The sequence below is a fragment of the Ursus americanus genome, chromosome 6 (assembly GCF_024610735.1).
Source record: "Ursus americanus isolate L20-20 chromosome 6, mUrsAme1.1.p, whole genome shotgun sequence".
NCBI classification, from domain to species: domain Eukaryota; kingdom Metazoa; phylum Chordata; class Mammalia; order Carnivora; family Ursidae; genus Ursus; species Ursus americanus.
Window position 1 is genome coordinate 56,325,132 of NC_142132.1, and position 16,589 is coordinate 56,341,720.

The window sequence follows — 16,589 nt, forward strand, 5'->3', positions numbered from 1 at the left end:
TCAAAGGAATCAGCTGTTTAATGGGCTTGCTTGGCAAGTTTTTCTTTTGCTTTCTGTCTTCTAATTACATATTCATACTTATCCTAATTGAAGTGAATTTCCCACTTCTTCCTCCTTTTTCTCTATTAACTTGGCTTTGAAAGGCAATTGTAGCTTGGTGATTAAAACTTAATAGTATAGTACCTGGTACATAGTAAATAATAAATGTTAGCTGTTGGGTTTGATATGAATTTTGTTTCCTTTCTTACACATCATTGAGTTGGGCTTCTAGTGAATTTTCTGTTTGTTTTACTGAGTTCATTTATTCCTCCTTCATTCTTGCTTATCATTGACTTTCTTTTCAGGCCATCTTGTTTTAAGCATTCAACCATCTAATTTCATTAGATGTGAAATGTCTCAGATACCACTGATCTGACTTTCTAGTATACTGGGGATGGAGGTAGGGTTGAGGCTATTCATTTGGGAAAAACTAAGTAATTTAAAAAATTTGTACAGGGAAGTTTTGAGTTTTGTGTGTTTGTTGTCTGAGAAGCCTATATTAAATGCTATTCCCAGGACAAATAACTGTTATGTTTCTTTAATAATGTAATTCTGAAGTAGTTATCCATTCTCAAAATAGGTATCTCAGTAATTGATGGGAATGGGACTAAAATTCTGAAAGAACCAAGATTATTTGTCTTGAGTTTTTAGTATGTAGAAAAAATTAAAGAGTTCATGTCAGTTTTAAAATGAAAACGTTGGTTTTAATACATGGCTTTAACTATTTTCTGTAATGTTGTATCTAAGTTTTATTTTTGGGGGGGGAATAGACAATATATGGACATGGTTCAAAAATCAAGGTAATATAAATATACATTGGGAAGTTTTGCTCTTACATTTGACTACTGTATTTCTCCCTCTACCTGCATCACCTATAAATATGTTTATTAGTTTTTTGTACATCTCTTAAAAATTTCGTTATGTAGATACTAGCAGCAAGTATGAATATACTTAATCTTACCTCTTACACAAAAAGTAACGAATCATATAGAATTCCACATCTTGATATTTTTTTCTCTTTGCTAATATACCCTTGAGGTCTTTCTATATCAGTATGTAGAGTTTCCTCATTATTATTATTTTGTTTGTGGAGCATAGTATTTCCAGTGTGTAGATGGGATCCTTTATTGGTGGATATTTGGAATATTTCAAGTCTTTTCTTATTACATACAGTGCTGGAAATATAATACACATGTGTATTTGTACTCTACCTTCCTGGGTTCTCTACCTGGGGCCTGTCTAGACAAAAGGCAGATTAACAAGAGAAAAATAAAATAAGTTTATTAACACACGCGTTGAGCTTACACATGGGACCTCAACACATGGGTAATAAACTCGTGATGAGTAACTCAGGTGATAGAACATGGGCTTACAGAGAACAAAAGAACAGTTAATTTTTAGAGAAGTAATAGCAAAAAGGATTGAGTTTCTGGGGTGGCAAATTGTGGGAAGGTAAATAGGTGGGGAAACTAATGGAAGATAAGGGCTAGTTAGGAAAGTTTGTTATGTGGGTTTTCCTGGTGTCAGCTCTGAGCTGATAAGGGTTTAGAGTTGTCTCTGGTGATTAACTTCTGTTCTTCCTGGTAGAGGGAAGGGGTGGACACCTTTACATATTTATGTCATGGTTTTAGGCAAATAGAGGGCAGAGAGCTTTTCTTGTATCTTTTTGTGCTTAAGGTCTTTGAGCTCAAAATAATCCTATGCCAAAGTGGCATATTCTGCTACCCTTCAGTACTTAGGTGTACCTGTAGGATATTTTCGTGGAAACGAAATTGGTGGGTCCAGAAGGTAAATGCATATGTTTTGTTAGGTATTGCTGCATTCCTCTCCATAAAGGTTGTTCTGTTTCGCACTTCTATTATCAGTATATAAGAGTGCTTTTTTCTCTAACAAATTGTCACCAAACTTTTGGATTTTCATGAAAAATAGTATCTTGGTGTGTGAGTTTTATTATAATCATAAACTTTTTAAATTGATAAACTGTTTTTTAGAGTGGTTTTACATTCATAGCAAAATTAAGCAGAAAGTACAGAGAGCCCATGCACCCCATCCCCACACTTTCACAGTCTCCCCCCACTATCCACAGTGGTACATTTACCACCGTTGACGAACCTACATTGACATCCGAATTCCATGGTTTCATTAGGGTTCACCCTTTGTGTTGTACAATCTATGGGTTTTGACAAATGCATAATGACATGTTGTATTGTACAGAATAGTAGTGGTATCATACAGAATAGTTTTATTTGCTACCCTAAAAATACTCTGTGCTTTGTCTGTTCATCCCTCACTTCCCCCTACCCTCCAGCAACCACTAAACTTTTATTGTCTCTGAAGTTTTGCTTTTTCCACAATGTCATGTATTTGGAATCATACAGAATGTAGCCTTTTCAGATTGGCTTCTTTTACTTAGTAATATGCATTTAGGTGTCCTCCATGTCTTTTCATGGCTTGATAGCTTATTCCTTTTTATTGCTGAATAATATTCTATCATCTGGATGTACCAAGGTTTATTCACTATTAAAGAACATCTTGGTTGCTTCCAAGTTTGAGCAATTATGAATAAAGTTGCTGTAAACATCTTTGTGTAGATTTTTGTGTTGACATAAGTTTTCAGCTCCTTTGGGTGAATATCAAGGAGTGTGATTGCTAGATCATACAGTAAGAGTATGTTTAGTTTTGTAAGAAACTATCAAACTGTCTTCAAAAGTGGTTGTATCCTTTTGCATGTCCATCAGCAGTGAATGAGAGTTTGTGTTGCTCTCTATCCCTCCAGCAATTTGGGCCATTTTAATAAGGTGGAGTGGTATCTCATTTTAATTTGAAATTCCCTGATGACATATAATGTAGAACATCTTTTCATAGGCTTACTTGCAATCTGTGTATCCTCCTTGGTGAGGTGTCTGTTCCGTTCCTTTGCCTGTTTTTTAATTGGGCTGTTTATTTTCTTATTGTTGAGTTTTAAGTGTTTTTTTTTTTAATATTTTGGATAATAGTCCTTTATTAGATCTGTCTTTTGCAAGTGTTTTCTCCCATTCCGTGGCTTTTCTTCTCATTCTCTTGATAAATGTAAACTTTGATGCTTAAAGGTTAACCCATATGGAAAACTATAAAGTTATAAGTGTATGGTTTTATAAATTTTCTAAGTGAACATATTATTGGCTTCCAAATGTAGTTTGGATTTGCATTTCTCTCATCAATGAAGTTGAGCATCTTTTCATATGATGAAGGGCCATTTCTGTTTCTTTTTCTGTGAACTGTCAATTGACATCTTCTGTCCATTTTTCATTGAATTCCTGATCTTTTTTTTTTTTTTTCCAACTACGTCTTTAGAAATTGGGGAGATTATTTCTTTGAGGTATGAATAATATTTTTCCTGTTTTTTTCCTATTAGTCTTTTCACTTTGTTTTTAGTTTGTTTTGGTTTAAGAATTTTCTGGAATGGCTACATGGAATCTCTTCCTCTTTCCTCAGCTCGGGATTTAGTGTTAAGTGTTACTGTCTTCCAAAATTCTTCCTACTATCTTTTAAGGTTTTATAAGTACCTCATGTTCCCATGGTGCCTTTTATATATCTTTATCTTAGCGTTTAATCACAATCCTTATCTCATCTGTTTTTCTGTAAACTGTAAACTCTTTGAGGGCTGGAAATGTTTCATTCTCATTGTGTCTCCAGTGTTTTGAGCATAAGGGTATATAGTAAATACTAGTGTTTGGTATGAATGATTAGTGATTGTTTCTTGGATTTTGGTGCCTTTGATTTTATAGCCGTTGCTATCTAATTTAAGTACTCTTCATTTGCTATTCAACTGACCAGTCTTACTCAATTTTCTTGTCATCTTGTCATTTTCTGCTCTTTCCTGTATTTCCTTTGAGGATAGTCTTGGAGAGACATTGACTTATTTCTGGGGTCTTTGTGAAAGAGAACAGATCTTTTGAGTGTTTTACTTCTTTCTTCATAATTAAGATTTATGGTAATATCTTGATGTAAATAAATGATGTCATACTTGTAAGTCCTTTTTCTTGATTTTTTGGGGAGACAGTGTGTTATATCTTGTTCTCTTTGCTTGTTTTGTATGTTCTTACAATATAATTTCCTTAAAAACATATACACAAAATATATACAAATAGCAAAAGATTAGTATAATGAACTTCCACGTGCTGTTCACCAGCTTCATGAGTTATTAACTCATAGTACTTTAAGGTAAGTACTTAATTTAAGTAATAGCCATTAGAGTTGTATAGATTCTTAGAGGCTATCTAGGGCTAACCTCCCATCCCAAAATGCAGGGTAGTAATCCAGATAGAATTTGAATTTCTCTAAACATAGGGATTTAAACTTTCTTGATGCAGTTGGTTTCTTTACTAAACAGCTACATTTCTACACTGAACTAAAGTGTGCTTCAGAAGAAACCCTCATTGATTCAGTTTAACAACTCTTCAATATGAGGCTTTCAGTTTATTGGAGACAGAAATTATAGCTTTCTTAGTAAACTAAAAAAAAGGGTTCATTTTAAATGACATCTTAAAAAAAAACATGTAGCAGTAGTAGTAGTAGTAGTAGTATTAAAAAACTGATAGACGTTACACGTCCTAAGGAGAATAAGGAAACAATTCCACTTTCTTTACTGGTTTGTCAGTGACTACTGACAGTCTTATAAAGGACAAATATTTTAAATTATTTTCTGGTTTAAAACTTGAATATATTTTAACCATGTTTGGGATGTTAAAATGGCAGTCCATAAACTAAAACCTGTTAATGGTTACATTGCCTTTCAGTTCCCTCCTCAGCATGTCTAGTAGATGCTTTATTTATGAGATCTGTAAAGAATTTGCTTTTCTCTCAGAAATTGCCCATTCAAATTATTTCATTAATTTCAGAATCGCTCCATAGTCGTATATAGCAATTATGATTTTATTATTAAATAATTTGCCCTAGGATATTTAAATGATTCCCTTTTCAGCTGGACTCTTCTGTCACTGGTATGGCTTTGAATGAAGAGCACTTTCTGAGGGAAAATTCAATTCCAGAATGTTCAAGTCACTTAATATTTTGAGTTGCTTATGCCCTAGGATGTATAGCTGTATTGACCACAATGAGAATTTTATATGGCACATACTTGTTAAATTTTTCAGAGTAACTAGTGTTAGTCTGTATTTTATCATTTTCTTAAGCTTTTTTTATACAAGATGAAGACTGTTTTATTCTCATTGGTTCAAAACTAGAATGTAATGTCTCTCTTCTTGATTTCTGTAGAGCAGGTTGTTGCCCTGGATGCCCAAAATATCGTAGCTGTTTCATGTGGAGAAGCTCATACATTAGCACTAAATGACAAGGGCCAGGTGTATGCGTGGGGTCTCGATTCTGATGGACAGCTTGGCCTGCTAGGATCAGAGGAATGTATCAGAGTACCCAGGTAACAAAGGTGACCAAAAAGAGGTCTTTAACAATCTTTTATAATAAATTTGTTATCTAAATTATTTTGCTTACTGTGGGCAAGTAAGAGTTGACATCTAGTTATTTCTCCCATTTGAGTTCTTAAGGAAGTTTACTAGGTAGGTTGCCTTTAATTTGGGCTGAGTGCTATTTTTTATGTACTACATATTTTCTCCTAAGTTATTTATGTTTGTAAAGAAAAGGGATGGGGAATATGAAAATTTTTAAGTGGTTTAGGTTAATTTAAACTAGTTCTGTCTTGAGTACCCCAGCTATTGAAATATTTATTAAATATTGGTTGGTTACATGTTTCTCTATCTTGTTTTTTTATTGTTTTTATTGAATATAGAAGTCCCACATGCTTATTGTAAAAAGAATTTAGTCACTTTCCACTTTTTTACAAAGCAGCGGCCACGATTTAATTTATATTACTAATTCTTCTTAAATTATTTCAAAATTAAAAAATAAATGCCTTGTTAATGTTGTGTAGTCTTAGAGATTTACATACGGCATAGCCATTGTTTTAATGTTAAAAATTCTAAGAGCATGAATATATTTAGGTAAAAATATACAGATTTAAAGAAAAGTATCCAGTTTGTTTTAAATACATAAATAATACAGTAACTCACGCTTTGTTTTTTAAATTATACAAATTCTTGCTTCCTTAAACTCTTGTTCTTTCTTCCTAGTAATAGTTATAGGGACAAAAGAAAACTCTTCAGAGAAACAAAGGTATTAAACTAATTTTAGATATAAATCTAGGTAGCATTATTTTTACACACATTTAGATACTTTGTTTTTAATGTAACATTGATAATGTTTGTTTTGGTTTAAGAAATAGGATATAACTTACTAGGTTAAGAAAATGGAATACAGGAACTAATAATATATTTCAGAACAGAACTCTTATTGTTAGAAATGAGTTCTTTTTTTTAACTAGGAAAGATAGCCAGTTCCTTTAGTAAGCCTGTGACCTTTCTTCATGTATGTTTATTGAGAAATTAAAAGTATTCGTTTAAAGTATTTGTTTTGTTTGAATTTATGAAAATTTTTTTTTGGTCTTTAACGATTTTTATTTGTTCTAGTAAAAACTGTCAGTTGAGACTTTTGGATACCTCATATATATTCACATGTCTCCTTGACTGACCTTGTAACTAAATTCCACAGAACTCCCCAAATTTCTTCCCCTTAATTTCTTTTGTTATAACAATTAAATAACAAACACAACTCCCATTATGCTTTTAATATCTCTTACTGATGGTGCTCTTGGGAGAAAATTTTTTTCCCTTAAGCTAAGTAAATTGAGTTTTTTAGTTATTTCAGTTTTGATTTATTTCAGGAAATGGTAATTTGCAACCAAATAGCTATTGGCTAGATAGTAATACAAAGCACAAATAATTGTTGTAGAATGGGATTTTTAATTTAAGAGTCTTAAAATTTTGTGTTTTTACGATTGAGAAGGGGCTTACGTGTGAGATTTTCTAAATCACGATTTATGTCATCGTGTCTCAAACCATTATGTCTCAAAACCATGTTTTATGTCAAAGCTTTCTAATTTCTTTTATATTTACTCCACTGGTTTCTTAAAATCATACTTATATTTTTGTTGCTCTTCACTTCTAATATAGGGGATTTCAGTCAGTGATCCATAGATACTTTGTAAATGGAAAGAAACGTAATTTTATTTGAACAGTTCCCTATAATAAGTTATGTATTTGTGACTTCACTATTTCATGAACCTGGATGGGGACCTGAAAGAAATCTTATTTGAGACATTTGGTTTAAACTTGTGTGTTTTTTGTATTTGCTAAGTATGTGTATTAACTTTTAAGCTCTGTGTTAAGGCATTTCTCCTGTTCAACCTACTCCGTTTTTGGTGGACTGATCTGATTTGTTATGACATATATGTAGTTTTTACTGATATTTTCACATATTAAAGGGCAATTTAGTATTTCAGTATATTTTGTTTGTGGGCAAATCATGCTTAGAGACTGAGTTTGTCTTTGCCAGCCGTCTATTTAACACGGTAGTTTACTGAAGGAATTTCACAAGCCAGTAGCATATGGGATAAATAACATACTCCAAACCAGTGATAGATTACATAAATCATACTGTTGTTCCAAGCAAGAGATGATAGTAAGAAAGATCAAATTTAGTTGAGGTGTACATTTATTTGACTTGATACTAGGGAGAGATGGCTTAGCCAACTGAGAGCTGCTGTCCTCCTGCCAGCACAAAAGTAAAATCCCCTGTTCTAGAGCATGTTGGCAAGGAAGGATAACCTAGCAAGTGTTGATGGGCAAGAGGATCTTTTCCCTAGGACTGCACTCGGTTTTTACCACTGAAAGTTAAAGTCTCCTTTACTGTGGCTAGCACTAATTGCCCTGTCTTTGGAGAGCTATTTAGATCAGCTAAGACCTAAGAGTCTGGGATAGTCCTCACAAACTCTTAGTATTTATAGTTTAAATGTCCTGTAGCTGGAGTTTTTCTTCATGTGTTTTTATTGGTAAGCACCCAGTGGAGCTGCAGCTGAGCCACTGAGTTCATCTAGAACGGATGAGATTATGATGTCCTGACATAACTTACTTCATCTTTATATCCAAACAACTTTACTCTTAAGAACAGTTTCATTTTGTCATAAACAAATATGTTTGAAATTCTATCAAAATAATATACGATATAGAAATATATTTTTATGAAACACTGCCAGTGATTTTTTTTTTCTTTCTGAATTGTGGTATGAAACCATTTTTAGATGCAAGGCTTTTTCTGTATGCTTAGAGATGTCAGCCAGCTTTGTAAATTGTGCATTCATTTTGAATAAAACATGTAGAAGACAGGAGGAAGCTCAATTATATGTTAATAGATCTTTAAAAAATTAGTGTCATAATGTTTGTAAGAATGGTCAGAAAAGTGAAGATTCACGTTAGACTGTACTTTCTTGAGAACAAAATCCATTTTTATGCCAGTAGATAAGAGTATTTAAGAATACTTTAAAATGAAAGAAGAATGTAAAATTAGTAATAGGTTATATTTGAAACTGTTACTACTTTGATAATCTTTTCCTACTTCTTTTTTTTTTTTTTAAAGATTTTATTTATTTATTTGACAGAGATAGAGACAGCCAGTGAGAGAGGGAACACAAGCAGGGGGAGTGGGAGAGGAAGAAGCAGGCTCATAGCAGAGGAGCCTGACGTGGGGCTCGATCCCAGAACGCTGGGATCACGCCCTGAGCCGAAGGCAGGCACTTAACCGCTGTGCCACCCAGGCGCCCCGCTACTTCTAATTTTATTTTGTTTTGAAATCACTACTCCTTGGGGAAAGACGATTATTCAGTATTAATGCTAGTCTCTGTAGACCTGCATTTCTTTCTTTAAAAACTTTTTTAAAATTCAAGTTCACATATAGTGTAGCATTAGTTTCAGGGGTAGAATTTAGTGATTCATCAGTTGCATATAACACCCAGCGCTTATTACATCAAATGCCTTCCTTAATGCCCATCACCCAGTTACCCCATATCCCCACCGAACTCCCCTCCAGCAACCCTCAACTTGTTCCCTATATTTAAGAGTGTCCTATGGTTTGCCTATAGACCTGCATTTCTGCCTAGTTATTTCTTTTTATGTAGGATATATGTTACACCTTTATAAAAAAAAAAGTTAAGCCTAATTTTACCGTCTTTTAGTTTGATATAAATGGAAATACATACTTTTCCATGCAAACTTTAAAAAACCAGTTTTTGGGGGCGCCTGGGTGGCGCAGTCGTTAAGCGTCTGCCTTTGGCTCAGGGCGTGATCCCAGGGTCCTGGGATCGAGCCCCACATCAGGCTTCTCCGCTGGGAGCCTGCTTCTTCCTCTCCCACTCCCCCTGCTTGTGTTCCCTCTCTCACTGGCTGTCTCTCTCTGTCAAATAAATAAATAAAAAATCTTAAAAAAAAAACAAAACCAGTTTTTGGCAATAAATTTTTTTTTTAAAATTCTGTTTCTTAGACATATGCAATAAAAACTGTGAGAGGGTAGTATAACATGATCCTTCTGAGAACAGCTATTTCTGGATTATAGAAACTAATTAAATATGTTTGACTTGTCAGCTTGGTCAAAAGTAAAATTTATTTTCTTAACTTCACTCAGTTTTGAACATATATTACGATTTTAGATTAAAAAGAAAAAGTATTTCTTAATGGTAGAGACTGGATTGTTAGCATTAATTTTTCAAAATTGAAAAAAGAGTTTGTGCTAAGACTTCTCAAATCACTAAGGAAGTTATGGCTTCACTGTTACTGGTAAAATATATTTTTAAAACCACTTTACTGAGGTGTAATTGACTTACAAAAAGGTGTACTTAATGTAAATACCGTGTTGAGTTTGAATTTGGCAAAATATTAAATGTTTTAGTTCTGAAATTTTTAATTATGTACTGTAAAGTTTTTACTAGTCTTTGTTAACAATTGTTGGAATTTTACCTTCACAAACAACTGGAAGTGCCTGGTTTCTGCCTCTAATGCCTGTGTACATTAAATTGTAAAGTGTAACGGTACAGTAACACCCATATTCAACAATTAATATATTTTGGCAGACTTCCCAAGGGAGGGAGTACAAATCTTATTTCCAAGTTTATTAAATGTTTTCTTACAAATTTCAAACATCTTTCAAAATACAGTAAAGGATTCAGTTCTTTACAGTGAATCATTTAGTGATGTCATAGCCATTTAAAATGTTTGACATAATCTAAACTTTAGGGAGTTATTTCAGATATATAAGCAGTTAGAAAATGTTGACCCTAGATTTCTAAATTCTGATTTTCTCTTCATAGTTCTGGTTAATTAGGAAGCTTCAGGTAGTGTGTATGTATATGTATTTTTATTTACAAAATTAATTTTGGCTTATTTTACTTAAGTGCATTTGAATCGTTTAAAAAATCTGAAAACATTTACATTTGCTTTTTTACTTAAAGAGAATTACTTTTGATGAATTAAAAAAATTCTGTTTCATTTAGAATTTTCTAATTTGTTATCTCCTTAGGAAAAATGGAACATGGGGAACTAATATGGTAACTTATTACCATTCAGTATTTTCTTTCTTTTATTCCTGAAAGCTTAAAAAAAAAAAAAAAGGGCAAGAAGAAAAACATATCCTGCTTTGGCTCCCCAAACCTTCAGCGAATTAATTTACATGGAGATGAAAGGAGATTTTTTTTTTTAAATAGTAATGGCACAGAAGAATATATTTCCTTGTCGCTGTAGCAGACATGGCTAAAGAAATTAGCATTTATGTTATATTCCAAGCCTTATGATAATTTTGGAAATGTGAAAGTCACCGAGTATAAATTGCTATGCAAATTTAGAAGTTTTAGGGACAGACTTTATGAATAGTTTAATACTAAAGCCTCAAAGACTTTATAAACTCATCCTTTAACAGTATATTCATTACATATTTTTTGCCAGGCACTGTGGTAAGTGCTGGGGAGCCTGTGAGTATAAGACACATTGTCTGTGTCTATAGAGCTAATTATTTAGCAGAGTACGCTAGTAATAATTGAATGAATAAGTACACTAGTAATTAACAGAGACAAATGCTGTGAAGGAAAAAATATAAGGTGCTATGAGAGTGTAGTATTTGAAATGTTTTATTTGGATTTGATACCTGAAACAGTTTTTAAAAATAGTTAATATAGTTTAAAAATATTTAATATAGTTCACTGGTCAGTGTATCATGTGCCTAATATGCATAAACAGTAACAGTAAATGTTCAGTTAACTTCAGCACAATTGTACATTCCATGTGTTTTTTTATTTTTTATTTTTGCATTGCTAGAGTTTGGTTTTGCTAATTGCAGAAAAAATGGCATTTTGCTACATTTGAAAATCTGAAGGTGCATTGGATTCTGCTAAATTATAGCAGTGCAACTCTCAGGTTTTGTAGTTAAGAACATAAATCCACTAAATAAAAATATTTTTAATACAACAATATGGAATTAGAGTAACTCTCCTTTCTCCTACTCAAAATTTGATTTGCTGAAGCTGCCTCCCGAAAATCATGGGTATCGAAACTCTGGTCAGAACTTGCTCCGGACTCTCAAATGGCAGAATCAGGTCAGGTGGCAGTATCAGGTAAAGGGAAATAAGAAACATATGTTTCCTCCCCACCTTTTTACCTTGAAAACACTCATTCAGGAAAAACAATGACCAGGAGAAGGGGAACTACATAAGAAACACCTGGGATGTTTGATGCACAAAGTTACTTGATTTCTGTAATGCTTTAAAAATTAGCCTTCAGAATTATATTGCAGTTAAGGAAAAATCAGAAAGGGGGGGGAAGAAACTATAAAAATATAAGGAAAAATTCAAGATGGCGGAAATATGACTGAACATATCAGTGATCATAATACATGTGAATTGATAAATTTCTCTAGTAAAGAATTAAGTTTGCTATCACTGATTTAGATGTAAAGGAAAAGGATAGCTCAAAAGGAATAAGTTTCATAATTTGTGAATTGGTAACACCGCACGATAAGAATCCCTGTTGGTTCTTAAGGAATCTGGTAGAGAACATGTATTCAACTAGACCAAACATCAATTTTAGACAAATTAGATCATGTACATTTGTTTTACAAATATATTGCCAGGTTTGACACTTTGAGCTAAAGATTTCTTTTGATAAAAGAAAGTATCTGAATTACAAAAGCACTGTGAGGAATACTTGAGGTGTGAGCATAGTTTGCCTAAATTCTTTTTTCAACCTGCTTTCTCATTACACCTCTTAATTTTTTTCACATTTGATTTTGTTTTTAGCATAAATAGTTGGATAAAATGGACATATAAAAAATAGCATGAACTGCTAGGTCAGTAGGAAACTACTTGCACATAGTAAGTGGTCAATAAATGGCATTAATAAATAGTATTCAGGATACATTTATTAAATGGAATTAACTGATTTTGATCTCCTTTCTTATTTTCTAGAAATATTAAAAGTTTGTCAGATATCCAGATAGTACAGGTTGCTTGCGGTTACTATCATTCACTTGCACTTTCTAAAGGTAAGCATTATTTTTATTTTCTTGCCCCTTTTCGCTTTTATTATTGGATACTTGAATTGAGCAGAAAGTCTTCCAACTTTGTTCTTGAAATTCAAGATTGTCCTGGTTCTTTTTGATCCTTTTCATATCCATATACATTTCAGTCTTCACAGACACACAGACTACTGGGATTTTGATTGGGATTACATTGTTTCTGTAAGTCAATTTTAGGAAAATTTTACAATATTGATTTTTTCAATTCTTTTTTTTTTTTTTTTAAGATTTTATTTATTTATTTGACATAGATAGAGGCAGCCAGCGAGAGAGGGAACACAAGCAGGGGGAGTGGGAGAGGAAGAAGCAGGCTCATAGCGGAGGAGCCTGATGTGGGGCTCGATCCCATAACGCTGGGATCACGCCCTGAGCTGAAGGCAGACGCTTAACCGCTGTGCCACCCAGGCGCCCCAATTTTTTCAATTCTTGAACGTGTTATATCCCTCTATTTTAATCTCCTTTTAATTTTTCTCAATAGTATTTTGTTTTCTGTGGAGAGATCTTATACATCTTTTATTAGATTTTGCCCTAGATATCAAATGATATTTTTTATTATTGAATCATTTTCAAGTTGTTATTGTTAGTATATAGACATGGAATTGATTTTTGTGTCTAATTGTTCTATAGTCTGCTAAATGCTATGCCTTCATAGAGGGGGAAGGTTATAACTTGCCCGATCTCATTTGATGTCAGACTTTTTATGAATAAAAACAAAGAAGGCTAAGCATCCTATTAGGTTTGTTTGCTTTTGTTTCTTATTCATTTAACTTCTTCATCTGCCAGCTAAGGATTGTAGCATGGGTTACTATGTTGGTTTTTACCATTAAAAAAATAAGCTCCAGTGGCTGCAATATTACTGTTATTTAATTCATTAAGTGTCTAGGCCTACTGTGAATACGGCACTAGGGTATAGCTATGGGGAAATATAGGTAAGATAATAGAATTATTTTAGGGACTATACCATCTAGTGGAGGGGGCAGACATACAAATAACTAGTTTGAGACAGAAAAATACTGTTTTGGTCAAGGTCAAAGTAAAGTGCTAGGTGAATGAAGAAAAAAGTGTGAAATCAATAAAATTATTAACGAAAAAGAGGGAATTGGTATTTGATGCAAGTCTTTAAAAGATGAATAAAATTTGTTCAGAATCAGAAATGTGAAGTAGCTAGGGGAAGTGTTGAGAATTGGCAAAGGTGACAGTACTAGTAAAGGCATAGAATGAGGAAAGTATTTTGTGTATTTGACTATTAGCATGTGGTTTATGTGGATATTGTGATCATGGGAGACATACTGATACTTCAGTTGAGGTAGTATGTTACAAAGGCCTTAAATGCCTTACTTAAGGCATTTGAATTTCTATAGGCAATGGGGAAGCTGGCATCCCTGTATTGGTTGTTACTTTGTCAGCTCTTCTTTTGATATTTAGGTAGGTAGATCCAAGGTCAATTTAAACCCAGAAGTTTTACTGACGAGGAGGGCAGTTTTCTGTCTTGACTTACAGGGATTCTTTTGCCTTGTTGGGCTTCACTTCACGCTTTAGCAGTATTTTACTCATTTAATGATTTTTTTTTTTTGATCCCTCAGTATGAACTAGGCATATTGGAGTGTATAGTATATAGTGGTAAGCAGTATGCTGCTAGCCCTTATGTTGCAGTCATATTCATATAAATAACAATATAATTACATACTATGAAAAAGGACTGTAAAGAAAAAAGTTTAGGATATGTGGAACATATAACGGGAACTGGACTTAATCTGGACAACCAGGGAAAGCTTCCTGCTGGGAGACGGTAGAAGTGAACTAGACAAAGATGAGAGGAAGGTGTACACAGAGGGAACTTCAAGTGTGTGAGAAATGGGCATTGGAGAATGTAAAGGAAGACAAATATCACTAGAGTATAGTGAGGGAATAGACTGGTATGAAATGAGCTTGGAAACGTAGGTAGATTATATAGAATGTTACAGGCCTTGTTAAAAGTGCTTATCCCAGTGTCAGTGGGAAGGCTCTGATACCTTTTCTTCAGGTGAGCCACATTATCAAATCTGTATTTTAATAGTATCTCTGTATATATACAGATGTCTGCTAGTATGTCCATGTAATATTTCTGGAAGAACATACCAGTAATTGGTAAGAGTGGTTGTCTCTTGGGAGAGGACCCAAAGTCTAATTTTAGAGGGAAACTTACTTTTAAGTGTGTACTATTTTATAGTATGAATTTTCAAAACAGTGATCAGTGTGTCAGTTATTAGTGCCATTTTTTTAATAAAATAAAAAGATGTCTAAAGTTGCAAAACAGGGTGGCGGTTGAGGGAGCAAAAGTGACAAACAGAGATGGTGAGGAGTGGATCTATTTGCCGTATTTTTCTTTAGAAGGAAAACTGTATGTTATGTGGTGATATATGATTGATTGATATAAATTTGTGTATAAGGTAAGAGGAGAGAAGAGTTAAGCATGACTGTTTATGGCTTGTGCTACTGATCAGTTATAATATCATTTATTGAGATGGAGAACACTGAGAATATGTCCAGATATGGGAGGTAGGGTGGGGGTCATAAACTGTTTGGAACACGCAGAGCTGGAGGTGCCTTTGTAATATCCAAGTGTAGATGTCAGATAAACAATTAGATACATGGGTTTATTGCTCATAAGAGAGGTCTGGTGTAGTAATAAAATTTTGAATGTGATCAGTATATAATAACTGAAGGCTTGAGCCTGGTTGAGTGCCTTTTGGGATAAATCACAGAATAAAAGTGAGACTTTAGGAATATTAAAAAGGAATGGTCCTATCTTAAGAAACATAAGGAAATGAGATTACCCTCAGTTATGTGACTTACCCATTCATTAGTAAAGTGGGTCAAACTTAAAGTGTACTAATACAGAATGTTCTTCTGGGTGGTATCATGTTTCCATATAAGAAACTTAAAAAAGGGGAATATATATTTCCATTTGATGAGAGAGGAATGTCCCAAAGTAACTGATGGTCTTCAAGTGAAATTTTTGTGTGTGTGAAGAAAATAGTTAATTTTATAATTTCTGTTTTACAGCAAGTGAAGTCTTCTGTTGGGGACAAAATAAATATGGCCAGTTGGGTTTAGGCATTGACTGTAAAAAGCAGGCTTCACCACAGCTGATTAAGTCTTTGCTTGGAATCCCTTTCACGCAAGTTGCAGCAGGAGGAGCCCATAGTTTTGTACTCACCCTTTCTGGAGCTATTTTTGGATGGGGACGCAACAAATTTGGTCAACTAGGTCTTAATGATGAAAATGGTAGGTTCTCATTATTTATAAATAAATGTACTTAAAAAGAAATGATCTTTTGAGATGGATCAGGGATTCTTAATGTCAGAAAGAAATGTACCCAAGTCTTCCCTGATGTGGAGAAGGGGATGAGAGGTTTATTTAAAAATTCCATTTGATAATATTTTTAAGGGATGGTGGAAATGCCAAAAAATACCATTTTATCACAAAATAAACTCTAGAAAATATATCTGGAAAAATCCTTGTTAGATGTTCATTAAAAGAAAGTTGTGAAAAACAGTGCTTTAATTGGTAATCACATTATTGGCCACCATTGGTGGAAAGAAGTTGTAAAATTATTCTGGAAAGTAACATGAAGTGTTAATCTATTGGAGTTTTTCAAGGAAATATTAAAATAATCTGAGTTATTAAATCTTTATTTTGGGCTTCACTTTTAACATTGATTCTAGAGTCATGAAAATAAACAATTGGAATTTTAGAAATTATAATTACTTGAAACAAGTCAGTATCTTGGAACTGATTTTTCATAACTGTTAATTCAGATGCCAATATCTGAAATACAGACACTAATTTCATAAAATTCAGCATAACTGTCATGATTTAAGTGGACAAAAGTGAGTTGTTGGTCTAGTAACAACTGGTAATGATAAGCAGATAATACTCAGAATTTTAAAATATTTTGTTCTGCATAAGAAAAATGTCCGATAACGGCATATTTCTTTTCTGCTACAAAATAGCAGAAAGTATAATTTTCAGGTATTTAAATAGACTCCTGTGAGTTCAGTTAT

The 16,589-nt window shown here is 33.3% G+C and overlaps 1 protein-coding gene across 6 annotated transcripts in view; it reads left to right on the plus strand.

Moving 5' to 3' along the window:
• HERC4 (HECT and RLD domain containing E3 ubiquitin protein ligase 4) overlaps nucleotides 1-16,589 on the plus strand; it is a 129,858-nt gene that overhangs the window by 21,863 nt on the left and 91,406 nt on the right. For 5 of the 6 annotated variants that reach the window (XM_045783296.2, XM_045783297.2, XM_045783298.2 and 2 more), the window contains exons 3-5: nucleotides 5,296-5,455; nucleotides 12,434-12,510; nucleotides 15,589-15,810. In XM_045783296.2, coding sequence (XP_045639252.1) covers nucleotides 5,296-5,455; nucleotides 12,434-12,510; nucleotides 15,589-15,810 — 459 coding nt within the window. Of the gene's footprint in view, nucleotides 1-5,295; nucleotides 5,456-6,164; nucleotides 6,204-11,491; nucleotides 11,585-12,433; nucleotides 12,511-15,588; nucleotides 15,811-16,589 lie in introns of all 6 variants that reach the window. The other variant, XM_087863074.1, reaches the window with a different exon arrangement.